Source organism: Salmo salar, chromosome ssa13 (genome assembly GCF_905237065.1).
Source record: "Salmo salar chromosome ssa13, Ssal_v3.1, whole genome shotgun sequence".
Taxonomy (NCBI): Eukaryota; Metazoa; Chordata; class Actinopteri; order Salmoniformes; family Salmonidae; genus Salmo; species Salmo salar.
The window spans coordinates 97,419,986-97,433,422 of record NC_059454.1 but is presented as its reverse complement, the minus strand read 5'-3'; the positions used below and the strand labels follow the sequence as shown (position 1 = coordinate 97,433,422).

At 47.5% G+C, this 13,437-nt stretch overlaps 1 protein-coding gene across 1 annotated transcript in view; it reads left to right on the top strand.

Annotated features, from left to right (window-relative positions):
- The window catches only part of LOC106568314 (LIM/homeobox protein Lhx5), a 30,339-nt gene extending 19,676 nt beyond the window's left edge, over nucleotides 1–10,663 (top strand). Inside the window, exons 4-5 of the mRNA XM_014138540.2 lie at nucleotides 2,773–2,938; nucleotides 9,596–10,663. Of these exons, the coding sequence (XP_013994015.1) occupies nucleotides 2,773–2,938; nucleotides 9,596–9,939 (510 nt within the window). The 3' untranslated portion in view covers nucleotides 9,940–10,663. The remainder of the gene's footprint in view (nucleotides 1–2,772; nucleotides 2,939–9,595) is intronic.
- The last annotated feature ends 2,774 nt before the right edge of the window (nucleotides 10,664–13,437 follow it).

Below are 13,437 nucleotides of genomic sequence, written 5' to 3'. Positions count from 1 at the left end.
TGAGGCCTGCTGAGTTGTGTTGTTGTATTTAGCCCTGCTGAGTTGTGTTGTTGTATTGAGGCCTACTGAGTTGTGTTGTATTGAGGCCTGCTGAGTTGTGTTGTTGTATTGAGGCCTGCTGAATTGTGTTGTTGTATTTAGGTCTGCTGAGTTGTGTTGTTGCATTGAGGCCTGCTGAGTTTTGTTGTTGTATTTAGGCCTGCTGAGTTGTGTTGTTGTATTGAGGCCTGCTGAGTTGTGGTGTTTTATTGAGGCCTGCTGAGTTGTGTTGTTGTATTTAGGCTTGCTGAGTTGTGTTGTTGTATTTAGGCATGCTGAGTTGTGTTGTTGTATTTAGGCCTGCTGAGTTGTGTTGTTGTATTTAGGCCTGCTAAGTTGTGTTGTTGTATTGAGGCCTACTGAGTTGTGTTGTATTGAGGCCTGCTGAGTTGTGTTGTTGTATTGAGGCCTGCTGAGTTGTGTTGTTTGATTGAGGCCTGCTGCGTTGTGTTGCATTGAGGCCTGCTGAGTTGTGTTGTTGTATTGAGGCCTGCTGAGTTGTGTTAATGCATTGAGGCCTGCTGAGTTGGTGTTGATGCATTGAGGCCTGCTGAGTTGTGTTGTTGTATTTAGGCTTGCTGAGTTGTGTTGTTGTATTTAGGCATGCTGAGTTGTGTTGTTGTATTTAGGCCTGCTGAGTTGTGTTGTTGCATTGAGGGAGGCCTGCTCAATTGTGTTGTTGTAATGAGGCCTGTTGAGTTGTGTTGTTGTCTTGAGGCCTGCTGAGTTGTTGTCTTGAGGCCTGCTGAGTTGTGATGCTGCATTGAGGCCTGCTCAGTTGTGTTGTTGTATTGAGGCCTGCTCAGTTGTGTTGTTGCATTGAAGCCGGTAGAGTTGTGTTGTTTTATTGAGGCCTGCTCAGTTATGTTGTTGTATTGAGGCCTGCTGAGTTGTGGTGTTTTATTGAGGCCTGCTGAGTTGTGTTGTTGTATTGAGGCCTGCTGAGTTGTGGTGTTTTATTGAGGCCTGCTGAGTTGTGTTGTTGTATTGAGGCCTGCTGAGTTGTGTTTATTGAGGCCTACTGAGTTGTGTTATATTGAAGCCTGCTAAATTGTGTTGTTGTATTGAGGCCTGCTGAGTTGTGTTGTTGTATTGAGGCCTGCTGAGTTGTGTTGCTGTATTCAGCAGGCCTAAATACAACAACACAACTCAGCAGGCCTCAATACAACAACACAACTCAGCAGGCCTCAATGCATCAATACAACTTAATACAACAACACAACTCAGTAGGCCTCAATACAGCAACACAACTCAGCAGGCCTCAATACAACAACACAACTCAGCAGGCCTCAATACAACAACACAACTCAGCAGGCCTCAATACAACACAACTCAGTAGGCCTCAATACAACAACACAACTCAGCAGGCCTCAATACAACAACACAACTCAGCAGGCCTCAATACAACAACACAACTCAGCAGGCCTCAATACAACACAACTCAGTAGGCCTCAATACAACAACACAACTCAGCAGGCCTAAATACAACACAACAAGGAGTGTTGGAGGCCACACATTTTCATGATGTGTCTGGGTTGGACAGTGTCCATGTTTGTTAGTTTACCTCCACCGCCTCCATCCCACTTTGTCCCTATTCCTCCCATTTCTCCAGTAATCTAAATTATATCTAAGTGGAGCCCTTTATTTCTATAGGTGATGTGCCTGAGTAAAGCTATTTTCTGGATTTTAATCTATTTGCTGTGTTGACACCGGTATCAAGACAGCAAACAAAACAAAAAACTATCATTGCAGAACGTACATAAAATGAGCAATGCTACAGAATTAGAATTCCTGTATGAGAATAAAAAGCATAGTTAAATAGCACTCCAAGTCTGTGGAAGGGACAAAACAATGAAGGTCTGAAATGAAGGTGGATTTAATTTGATGGTGATTTGATTTGATGATGATAGGAGTGGGCCTTTTAACTTCCTTGTCATTTAACTACCTTGTCATTTTAACTTCCTTGTATGTAGTTTTTAATTTGTTTTTAATTCTCTGCAAAGTGTGTTGTAACGCTAATGTGAAATGGATTATGAATACATCTGGTGAGGATTACTGTCCATTGTAGACAAGTAATGGACTAGAAATAAAGTTACATTTGATTCAACTTTGATTACGACATTCTGTGTGCTTGACACGCTTGTCTAAAATGCAGTATAAATAAAGTTGGTTCATTCCGTGAAAATGAAAATGATCTAAACTCAAAGAAAAATAGTTTCACTTAATTTGATCTGATAACAATCTTTGATCTTTTTCTTGGTCCTAGTTGTGTAACTCTTTCCTCTCCGTCCTCTTAGTTGTGATGTCATTTGATAACTCACAATCTCTTCCTCTCCGTCCTCTTAGTTGTGATGTCATTTGATAGCTCACTGTCTTTTCCTCTGTCCTCATAGTTGTGATGTAATTTGATAACTCACTGTCTCTTCCTCTGTCCTCGTGGTTGTGATGTCATTTGATAACTCACTGTCTCTTCCTCTCCGTCCTCTTAGTTGTGGTGTTATTTTGTAACTCACTGTCTCTTCCTCTCCGTTCTCATAGTTGTGGTGTTATTTGGTAACTCACTGTCTCTTCCTCTCCGTTCTCATAGTTGTGATGTCATTTGATAACTCACTGTCTCTTCCTCTCCGTCCTCTTAGTTGTGGTGTTATTTGGTAACTCACTGTCTCTTCCTCTCCGTTCTCATAGTTGTGATGTCATTTGATAACTCACTGTCTCTTCCACTCCATACTCTAGGTGTGGTTCCAGAACCGTCGGTCTAAGGAGCGGAGGATGAAGCAGCTGAGTGCTCTGGGGGCCCGGCGGCACGCCTTCTTCAGAGGGCCCCGGAGGATGAGGTCCATGGGGGGACGACTGGAGGACCCAGACATACTGGGCCCTGGGGCCTACGGATACTACACAGGTAAAATACACTCCCTGTTTGAGTGGTAAAATACACTCACTGTTCATTGTATTACATCAGACATTATGAATCTGTCGGTTTGGTCTGCGCGTTGAGTAAGAATGACACCACCTGTTGGAAGACAATGCTCACTGTTAGCTTACAAGTGATCCTTGGTGAAGATTTTAGTGATACACAACACACATTACCCCCGACATGGTTTTCGTCAGGAATGCCATTGCCCACCTCTGTGCTGTCCAGCTCTGTCTAAACTGTGGGGAGACAAGGGTGTCGAATGCTCATCAAGTGACCTACTGGAACAATGTAGAGGATTCTTGTCACGTCCTGACCAGTATAGAGTATATTTGGTTATTGTAGTTTTGTCAGGACGTGGCAGAGGGTAGTTTATTTATGTATTACGGGGTTTTTTGGTCACTGGTTTATGTTTGTATTTCTATGGGTAGGTTCTAGGTTAGTTTTCTATGTGTAGGTTGGGTGCTGGACTCTCAATTGGAGGCAGGTGTTTCTAGTTGCCTCTGATTGGGAGTCCTATAAGTAGGTGTGTGTTTTGTTTGTTCAGTTGTGGGTAGTTGATTTTGCACTGCTATATGTGAGTACCTAGTCTGTAAAACTGTCGGTCTGTCGTTCTCTTTTGTTTATTGTTTTTCCGTGTTCACGTTTAGTTAATAAATTATCATGATGAACACGCAACCCGCTGCGCCTTGGTCTCATCTCTACGACGACAGCCGTGACAGAACTACCCACCATAACAGGACCAAGAAGCGGAGGATATCTGGCGAGGACCGGGGAACACGGCTGATAAGGGAACCCGAGAGGCAGCCCCAATACTCTTTTTGGGGGGGGGGCACGTGGGCAGTTTGGCGGGGCGAGGATGGAGCCCCAGGCCAGCTCCCCGTACCCTTTTTAGGCAGAGACGAACTGGACAGGTCCCGTGCTTTGGGGTAATGGGTACGGTGGCGAGGCCGAGCATTTTCAGGCCAGTATGCGCAGTACCAGCGCCCCGCATGTGCCAGGGGAAAGTGGGCATCCAGCCAGTAGGGGTGATGCCAGTCCTGCGCTCAAGACCGCCAGTGCGCCTCTACGGTCCAGTGTTTCCTGCTACACGCACGAGCCTTGAGGTGCGTCAGCCCAGTCTGACTTGGCCTGTTCCCACTCCCCGCACTAGCCCTAAGGTGCGTGTGCCCAGACTGGCACATCCTGTACCAGCCCCACGCATCAGGCATCTAGTGCGTCAGCCCAGCCTCGCCAGTCTGGTGCCGCCAGAGCCGCCCGCCAGTCAGGAGTCGCCAGAGCCGCCCGCCAGTCAGGAGCCGTCAGAGCCGCCCGCCAGTCAGGAGCCGTCAGAGACGCCCGCCAGTCAGGAGCCGCCAGAGCCGCCCGCCAGTCAGGAGCCGCCAGAGCCGCCCGCCAGTCAGGAGCCGCCAGAGCGGCCCGTCTGCCCGGAGCTGCCAGAGCGGCCCGTCTGTCCGGAGCTGCCAGAGCGGCCCGTCTGTCCGGAGCTGCCAGAGCGTCCCGTCTGTCCGGAGCTGCCAGAGGGGCCCGTCTGTCCGGAGCTGCCAGAGTGGCCCGTCTGTCCGGAGCTGCCAGAGTGGCCCGTCAGTCCGGAGCTGCCAGAGTGGCCCGTCTGTCCGGAGCTGCCAGAGTGGCCCGTCTTTCCGGAGCTGCCAGAGTGGCCCGTCTGTCCGGAGCTGCCAGAGTGGCCCGTCTGTCCGGAGCTACCAGAGTGGCCCGTCGTTCCGGATCTGCCAGAGTGGCCCGTCTGTCCGGAGCTACCAGAGTGGCCCGTCGTTCCGGATCTGCCAGAGTGGCCCGCCGTTCCGGATCTGCCAGAGTGGCCCGCCGTTCCGGATCTGCCAGAGTGGCCCGCCGTACCGGATCTGCCAGAGTGGCCCGCCGTGCTGGATCTGCCCGAGTGGCTCGCCGTTCCGGATCTGCCAGAGTGGCCCGCCGTACCGGATCTGCCAGAGTGGCCCGCCGTGCCGGATCTGCCCGAGTGGCTCGCCCAGCCGGATCTGCCAGAGTGGCCCGCCGTGCCGGATCTGCCCGAGTGGCTCGCCCAGCCGGATCTGCCAGAGTGGCCCGCCGTGCGGATCTGCCAGAGTGGCCCGCCGCGCCGGATCTGCCAGAGTGGCCCGCCGCGCCGGATCTGCCAGAGTGGCCCGCCGCGCCGGATCTGCCAGAGTGGCCCGCCGCGCCGGATCTGCCAGAGTGGCCCGCCGCGCCGGATCTGCCAGAGTGGCCCGCCAGCCGGGCGCAGCCAGGGTCGCCCGCCAACCGGGCGCAGCAAGGGTGGTCAGCCAGCTGGGCGCAGTCATCGCCTCCCGCCAGCCGGGCGCAGCAAGGGTCGCCCGCCAGCCGGGCGCAGCAAGGGTCGGCCGCCAGCCAGGCGCAGCCAGAGACACCCGCCAGCCGGTCGCGGCAAGAATCGCCCGTCAGTCGGGCGAGGTCAGGGGCGCCACTTAAGTGGACTACGTCAGGGATGGAGCGGAGTCCACGTCCCGCACCTGAGCCGCCTCCCATATAGGTGGGTTGGGGGGGGGTGTAGCACTGTGCCGTCGTTGACGGCAGCCACCCTCCCTTCCCTCCCTTTTTGTTTAGGGGATTTTTCTGGTTGTTTTGGGGTTTTTCGGTGTTTTGTGTAGGTGCATTCCGGGGTCTGCACCATTGGGGGGGGGGAATCCCTCTATACTGTCATGTCCTGTCACGTCCTGACCAGTATAGAGTATATTTGGTTATTGTAGTTTGGTCAGGACGTGGCAGAGGGTAGTTTATTTATGTATTACGGGGTTTTTTGGTCACTGGTTTTAGTTTGTATTTCTATGGGTAGGTTCTAGGTTAGTTTTCTATGTGTAGGTTGGGTGCTGGACTCTCAATTGGAGGCAGGTGTTTCTAGTTGCCTCTGATTGGGAGTCCCATAAGTAGGTGTGTGTTTTGTTTGTTCACTTGTGGGTAGTTGATTTTGCACTGCTATATGTGAGTACCTAGTCTGTAAAACTGTCGGTCTGTCGTTCTCTTTTGTTTATTGTTTTTCCGTGTTCACGTTTAGTTAATAAATTATCATGATGAACACGCAACCCGCTGCGCCTTGGTCTCATCTCTACGACGACAGCCGTGACAATTCTGAAATCTAGAAGGGAAAAAGAATGTTAAAATTAAGGCAGAGCATTCTGGAATGGGCTGAAGTGAACAACCATAGAATGATAAAAACAAGAGCATTTGTTAGTTAATTGTCAGTACAAAGCCGAATTATTAGATTTTTTTATTTAACCATTATTTAACTAGACAAGTCAGTTAAGAACAAATTATTATTTAAAATGATAGCCTACTGGGGCACAGTGGGTTAACTGCCTAGTTCAGAACGACAGATTTTTACCTTGTCAGCTCTGGGATTCAATCCAGCAACCTTTCAGTTACTGGTCCAATGCTGTAACCACTAGGCTACCTGCCTGCTGAAGAGAGATGTGTCTGAGGAATGAGTCCTATACTGCAGGGGTTCCCAAACCTTTTCACTCAGGCCCCCCTTCCAGCATTGGGGAACATCCTGCACCCCTCCTGCGCCCGAGAGCACCATGTATATTTCTCTGGGCACAAGCACTGTTCATGACACAAACTGTTCACATCCCTCTTCTTGGCGGAGAGAAAATGTTGCAGGTTTAAACTTATTTCCTGTAATTCTACAAATCTTGTCATGGGGTGCAGATACATGGTTTCAGTTTTATAGCAAATTTTCATGCAATTCAATACATTTTGCCATGTCTAATGGGTATTCATGTGACATTTGAGTGGCTCAAACATTACAACAACATCTATGGGTTAAAAAAACCTAGCTAAACAACGTTAGCTGACATGGCTGACAAGTTATAAATAGCTCTCTCTAAGGTACACAATGACTAACATGACAAGAGGAACTGATGATGCACTTCCCAATTTACAAATTACACCTTGTAAAAAGAGTTCCTTAAAAAATGTATTATATACAGTATATATATATATATACACTGCTCAAAAAAATAAAGGGAACACTTAAACAACACATCCTAGATCTGAATGAAAGAAATAATCTTATTAAATACTTTTTTCTTTACATAGTTGAATGTGCTGACAACAAAATCACACAAAAATGATCAATGGAAATCAAATTTATCAACCCATGGAGGTCTGGATTTGGAGTCACACTCAAAATTAAAGTGGAAAACCACACTACAGGCTGATCCAACTTTGATGTAATGTCCTTAAAACAAGTCAAAATGAGGCTCAGTAGTGTGTGTGGCCTCCACGTGCCTGTATGACCTCCCTACAATGCCTGGGCATGCTCCTGATGAGGTGGCGGATGGTCTCCTGAGGGATCTCCTGCCAGACCTGGACTAAAGCATCCGCCAACTCCTGGACAGTCTGTGGTGCAACGTGGCGTTGGTGGATGGAGCGAGACATGATGTCCCAGATGTGCTCAATTGGATTCAGGTCTGGGGAACGGGCGGGCCAGTCCATCAATGCCTTCCTCTTGCAGGAACTGCTGACACACTCCAGCCACATGAGGTCTAGCATTGTCTTGCATTAGGAGGAACCCAGGGCCAACCGCACCAGCATATGGTCTCACAAGGGGTCTGAGGATCTAATCTCGGTACCTAATGGCAGTCAGGCTACCTCTAGCGAGCACATGGAGGGCTGTGCGGCCCCCCAAAGAAATGCCACCCCACACCATGACTGACCCACCGCCAAACCCGTCATGCTGGAGGATGTTGCAGGCAGCAGAACGTTCTCCACGGCGTCTCCAGACTCTGTCACGTCTGTCACATGTGCTCAGTGTGAACCTGCTTTCATCTGTGAAGAGCACAGGGCGCTAGTGGCGAATTTGCCAATCTTGGTGTTCTCTGGCAAATGCCAAACATTGCCAAACACCTGCAGAACCAGTCCTTTATTGGGGGTGTCTTGCTAATTGCCTATAATTTCCACCTGTTGTCTATTCCATTTGCACAACACCATGTGGAATTTATTGTCAATCAGTGTTGCTTCCTAAGTGGACAGTTTGATTTCACAGAAGTGTGATTGACTTGGAGTTACATTGTGTTGTTTAAGTGTTCCCTTTATTTTTTTTTGAGCAGTATATATATATATATATATATATATATATATATATATATATATATATATACCGTATATAATAATAATAATAATAATAATTGGGGGGGAACCCACAATCCCCCGCCGACCCCTCACTCCCCCAACGTGTTTGGGAACCACTGCTATACAGGAACAGAGCAGCGTCTGTCCACTGTAATTACAAGGGAGCCTTGAAGGATGGAACAGGGAGGGAGGGAGGGAGGGAGGGAGGGAGGGAGGGAGGGAAGAGGACAAAACCTTTATCCCTCGCTCCTAGCTCCCTCCGTTCTCAGCATTCCTCTTTTCAGCATTCCTCTTTTCACGCCCTTTTGTGCCTTGGTGGAGCAGTGGCACCTGTATTAGCACCACTACTCCCTCCATCCCTCTGGTCTTCTACTGCTCCTGCTGTGTGTGTGTGTGTGTGTGTGTGTGTGTGTGTGTGTGTGCGTGCGTGCGTGCGTGCGTGCGTGCGTGCGTGCGTGCGTGCGTGCGTGCGTGCGTGCGTCCATATGTGTGTGTTATTCTAACACCTCTCTCTCTCTGCCCCTCCCCCCTTTCTTCCCAGGGCTGCTTCAGGTTCAGGTTGATTCTCAAGGTCTGACGTAGCTAGCAGGGTTCTGTTTGTGGGACTCAATAATTAGCTTGTTTATTCAGTTTGGAGAAAAAAAACAGGGTCATCATTCCATTGCTAGTGGATTTATTCTTCCCCTCATTATCACAGTTTGTAACATAAGGTTGGCGTGCTGCTGATGTCGTAATGTAAAGGAGAAACATTTCTCTGTCTTGTTAGAAACAAAGCTTGATAAAATGCTGACTACATTTAACTGATCTTGACACAACGTGTGTGTGTGTGTGTGTGTGTGTGTGCCAGATTGATGATTTAAGTTGGATTAGGTAGTAAAAACAACATCATATACTATACAGTACATTAAACAAGACGTTCATATATTTCATGTGTTTTGGTTAATTATTTGAGCTCTTTCCCTCTGTAATACTGACATAAAGAATATCCACTAAAAGAAAAAGAGTATGGTGCCTAACAGAAATGTAGAGCATGTGATTTTAAATTCCTTTTTAAAGTGTAGTCGCTTTTAATAATAAAATAAGAACAACTCTAAAGTCAACTCACAAAAGGATGAGTGGAGCACTCAAAATCTTGGAAATATAGGAGAAAAAAATACATTTTTTTTAAGCGCGTTTTCACTTTAACAGAAAGAGTGAACCAAACCATTCCCTAACCCATTTCGTCCCTTCACCTAGTACCAGGGTGAATTTAAGAAGTATAGGCGTGTTTTGCACTTTTACTTTTCAGCTATACCAGTGAACTAAACCGCTCCCTTCCCCTCCTTGAAATGTTATAATGTACCTTAGGCTACTAAATAATGCAATTATTTACAAAATCTTGAACCTAGATGCAGGTCCATTTTTAAAAAGACGGTGAGATTCAATGTCAGTGATTTTGAATGTTGCTATATCAATTGCTTCATCTGTGTGCTGCACAATGAATTTCCTCATTAGATGATTTGTTTTCTAATCAAATCGTCTCTCCCCTTACAGAGTACCAGGGTGACTACTACGGAGGGGGAAACTACGAATTCTTCCCCCACGGCCCTCCCTCCTCTCAGGCTCAGTCTCCAGCAGAATCCCCCTACATCCATGGAGGGGCCATGGAGGGCTCTGTGTCAGCCCACCACCCCTCTGACGACCAGAGGTTCACGGACATGATCTCCCACGCAGACACCCCCAGCCCAGAGCCCGGCCTGCCCAGCTCCCTGCATCCTGTCCCTGGTGAGGCATATGGAGGGGGGCCCAGCCCACCATTCTCCCTGGCTAGTAACTCCAGCTACAGCACCCCCATGTCCCACCCTGGACAGGAGATGGGAGAGACCACCGTCTGGTAGACTAGAGCCTGGGTCTGGGTCTGCGAAAGGGATGAGGGTTTCGTTGGGGGGAGGGTGAACTTCCCATTTTCGATTCAATCAACACGGGAGATGAATTTGAAGACATTATGAATAAGTAGTTATGAATTAAAAATGGCGTTTATGTATTTGTTAATGGGGATTTTTCTATTCACGGATTGCTATTTTTTAATTGACTTGCTGAATTGATGGAGTTGAAATGGAATTGTTCCCCCTGACTCTTATCCTTCACGTGAAGGACTGAGGATGGAAGATGTGGTGGCTTCGCTGGACATATCTGAACTTTGTTGTGCTATTCGCTGCCCTGTTCAGCCCCGTTAGTAGAAATACACTCCCACCACCTCTGGGAAAAATGAACTGGGATTGGAGAAAGAAAGACGCTTCAGCGGTTGCTCTTGCCCCCGTATCACCCCACACCCTGAGAAGCGATCGAGGTATCCAATGATGGAGACTAAGGACACTTGATAAGAACACTTGATATTGCAGAGAGAGATAAAGAAAGAATACAAGCCAAAAGGGACGATTTATGTATTTAATTTTTTGGTTTCAAAACTGTCTTGGTTTTTTATTCTAGCCTACTGTTTCTTAAAGGCACAGTGTTGTAGGCCTAACTGGTCAGTTCCTCTTCTGCATAACAGATGTTTTACTGGTACACCAGTCTCCTATTGTAATATTGCTTCCAATACAAAGCTCAAATACAGACAAATACACTTGTTCGGTGTTTTAACTGTTTCTAAGCACAACCACCTTTGATTTTAGCTTCAACACCAACAAGATAAACCCTTCAGGGGGCTATAGTGCAGAGCAGATATCTGCTTGATGACAGAGATGACAACAGTCAGTTTAGTGTGAAGGCAGGAGAGTCATTTGCGGTAGCCAGATAAACATGTTAGATACCAAAGACATTCTCATTGACAACATTTATGTGATCCCTTTGATAGCCTTTGAACAACTCTACTGCAGCTTTCATAAAGGCTCATAGTGACATACATGAATTCTTCTGGAATTCTATACAATATACATGCACATACATTCCTCACCATGTTGACCATCAATTCTAGTGAGGTGTTCCTGATAGATGGTCTCACTGTTCTCGTATAGGATCTCTATATGGTTATTCAGAACACACACATGCATAAGCCGCGCATACACACACACCCACACCCACCCCTCTCTAATCAAGGCCCCCTCCACACACATATCCCTCACGCCCATCCAGGCACCCCTGTCAGTCCCTCTCTTTTCCTCTCCTCCTCTCCTTCTCCACTTCTCCTGATCTTCCCTTTGTTAGTGTCCCTTTAAAAAAAAGCATGTTTTAATGGAAATGATTTTCAAAAGAACATTGAAGCCATAATGGAGAACGTCCTTCAGCAGCTGAGGTCTCCTTCTTCAATAGACAGAAAACTAAAGGAGGAGCCAGACAACATCTGTGACTTGCTACCCATCTGTCTGCCTAGCAGCCTGGCAACCATCGCCACCTAGTGGTCAGATAAGACAACTAAAGAGAAGGCTTTCCATCAGCCGTGTGTCAAATCAAATCAAATTGTATTTGTCACATGCGCCGAATACAACAGGTGTAGCCCTTACAGTGAAATGCTTATTTACAAGCCCTTAACTAACAATGCAGTTTTAAGAAAAGAGAGTTAACAAAATATTTTTGAAATAAACTAAAGTAAAACATAAAAAATGTAAAAGTAACACAATAACATAACAATAATGAGGTTATATACAGGGGGTACCGGTATTGAGTCAATGTGCGGGGGTACAAGTTAGTCGAGGAGTGTTTGTGATGTGTGCGTGACTGTGTGTGTGTGTGATGTATGTGTGCCTTAGGACTAGGCTTCAGGGACGCATATTTAGGCATGCAGGGACACACACAGACACACACACACATCCAAACTGAAGGACGACAAATTAGCCACAAAATGACAAGTACTCTGTCTGGGCAAGTGACAAAGAAAATACCAACCGCATACACAGCGTTTGGATTTCAAGCAATGTAATGCATACTATCTGTTCCCTATGAGTTATTATATCTATCCTATTATTGAAATAATAACTTAGTTGGTCTCTGTATGGGATCAAAACGAACATTTATTGAGGTATATCTCCACAATGTAAATGAGAGAGAACAAGAGAGAGAGAGTGTGTGTGTGTGTGTGTGTGTGTGTGTGTGTGTGTGTGTGTGTGTGTGTGTGTGTGTGTGTGTGCGTGCGTGTGCGTGTGCGTGTGCGTGTGCATGTGCATGTGTCTGTGTGTGAGAGAGAGAGTGTGTGTGAGAGAGAGAGAGTGTGTGTGTGTGAGAGTGTGTGTGTGCGTTCGAGCGGCTGAAGGAAAATGGGTGGGGGGGTATTGTTTCAGTGTAAATAGTACTGATTATAAAACATCTCCTCTTGCACTACATTGGCTCTGGCTTTCTCAAGCCTCTGTTTGATACAAGGAATGGAGTCACCCAACACTTACTTGCTGGTAGGAGAGGATTCTATGCTATTTGGGCAAGCAATAATAAAAGCTCAACCTTTTCCTTTATTACTAACACCTAGCCAATCATTTCAGATCAACACTAGTGCCTAGGGGGTAGGGGCTAGGGGGTAGTTTGTGGACGGGGCATACTTCTCTTCCACCTGCTCAGGGTAGAATTTGTCCCTAAGGTACAGGTCTTGGATCAGCTTACCCTAACCTGAACCATTACGAGGAAAACCACAAACTTGACTTTAGATCAGCATCTAGAGGCTATTTCATCCCACTCGTAGTGGGGCACCAGCCTTATCCTCCTCCCTCTCTTTCACCCCTTTATCCCCTCCTCCGGCTGCATCCTTCTCTCCGTGGGCCCAGGTGGACTCACGGTGGCTTAGGTCTGCAGTAATTTTCCCCCCGACTGGTTTTAATGTAAGGGGTAATGTGAGAGGAGACAGGCTCCGCACACACGCAGACGCACACCTCCCCCCTGCAGGAGTCTGGAGCAAGCCGCGGTCTGCACACACACACACACACACACACACACACACACACACACACACACACACACACACACACACACACACACACACACACACACACACACACACACCACAGCAGTGGACATGGTCCTCACCCACCGCTGGGTCATTACCAGCGTCCCTCCATCCCCTTTATTTATTCCTCCTTCACTCCTGTTTACTCCCCTGAGCCTCTCCTCTCCTCCGCCCAGAACAGAGGCCTGTATCACTCCATCTCTCAGAGAGAGTGAGGGAGAGAAAGTGTGAGAGAGCAAGAGAGAGAGAGAGAGAGAGAGAGAGAGAGAGAGAGAGAGAGAGAGAGAGAGAGAGAGAGAGAGAGAGGGAGCAAGAAGAGAAGGAAGCAGCTGATTCTATAGGAGCACCAACACAAACAGTGCTGTATATAAACACACACACACACAGGCCGGGGGCTCAGCGACTGACCTGCTGCAGCGTGGCAACAAACACCTCGAATAACTTCCACCTTCTTTTCACCAAACAT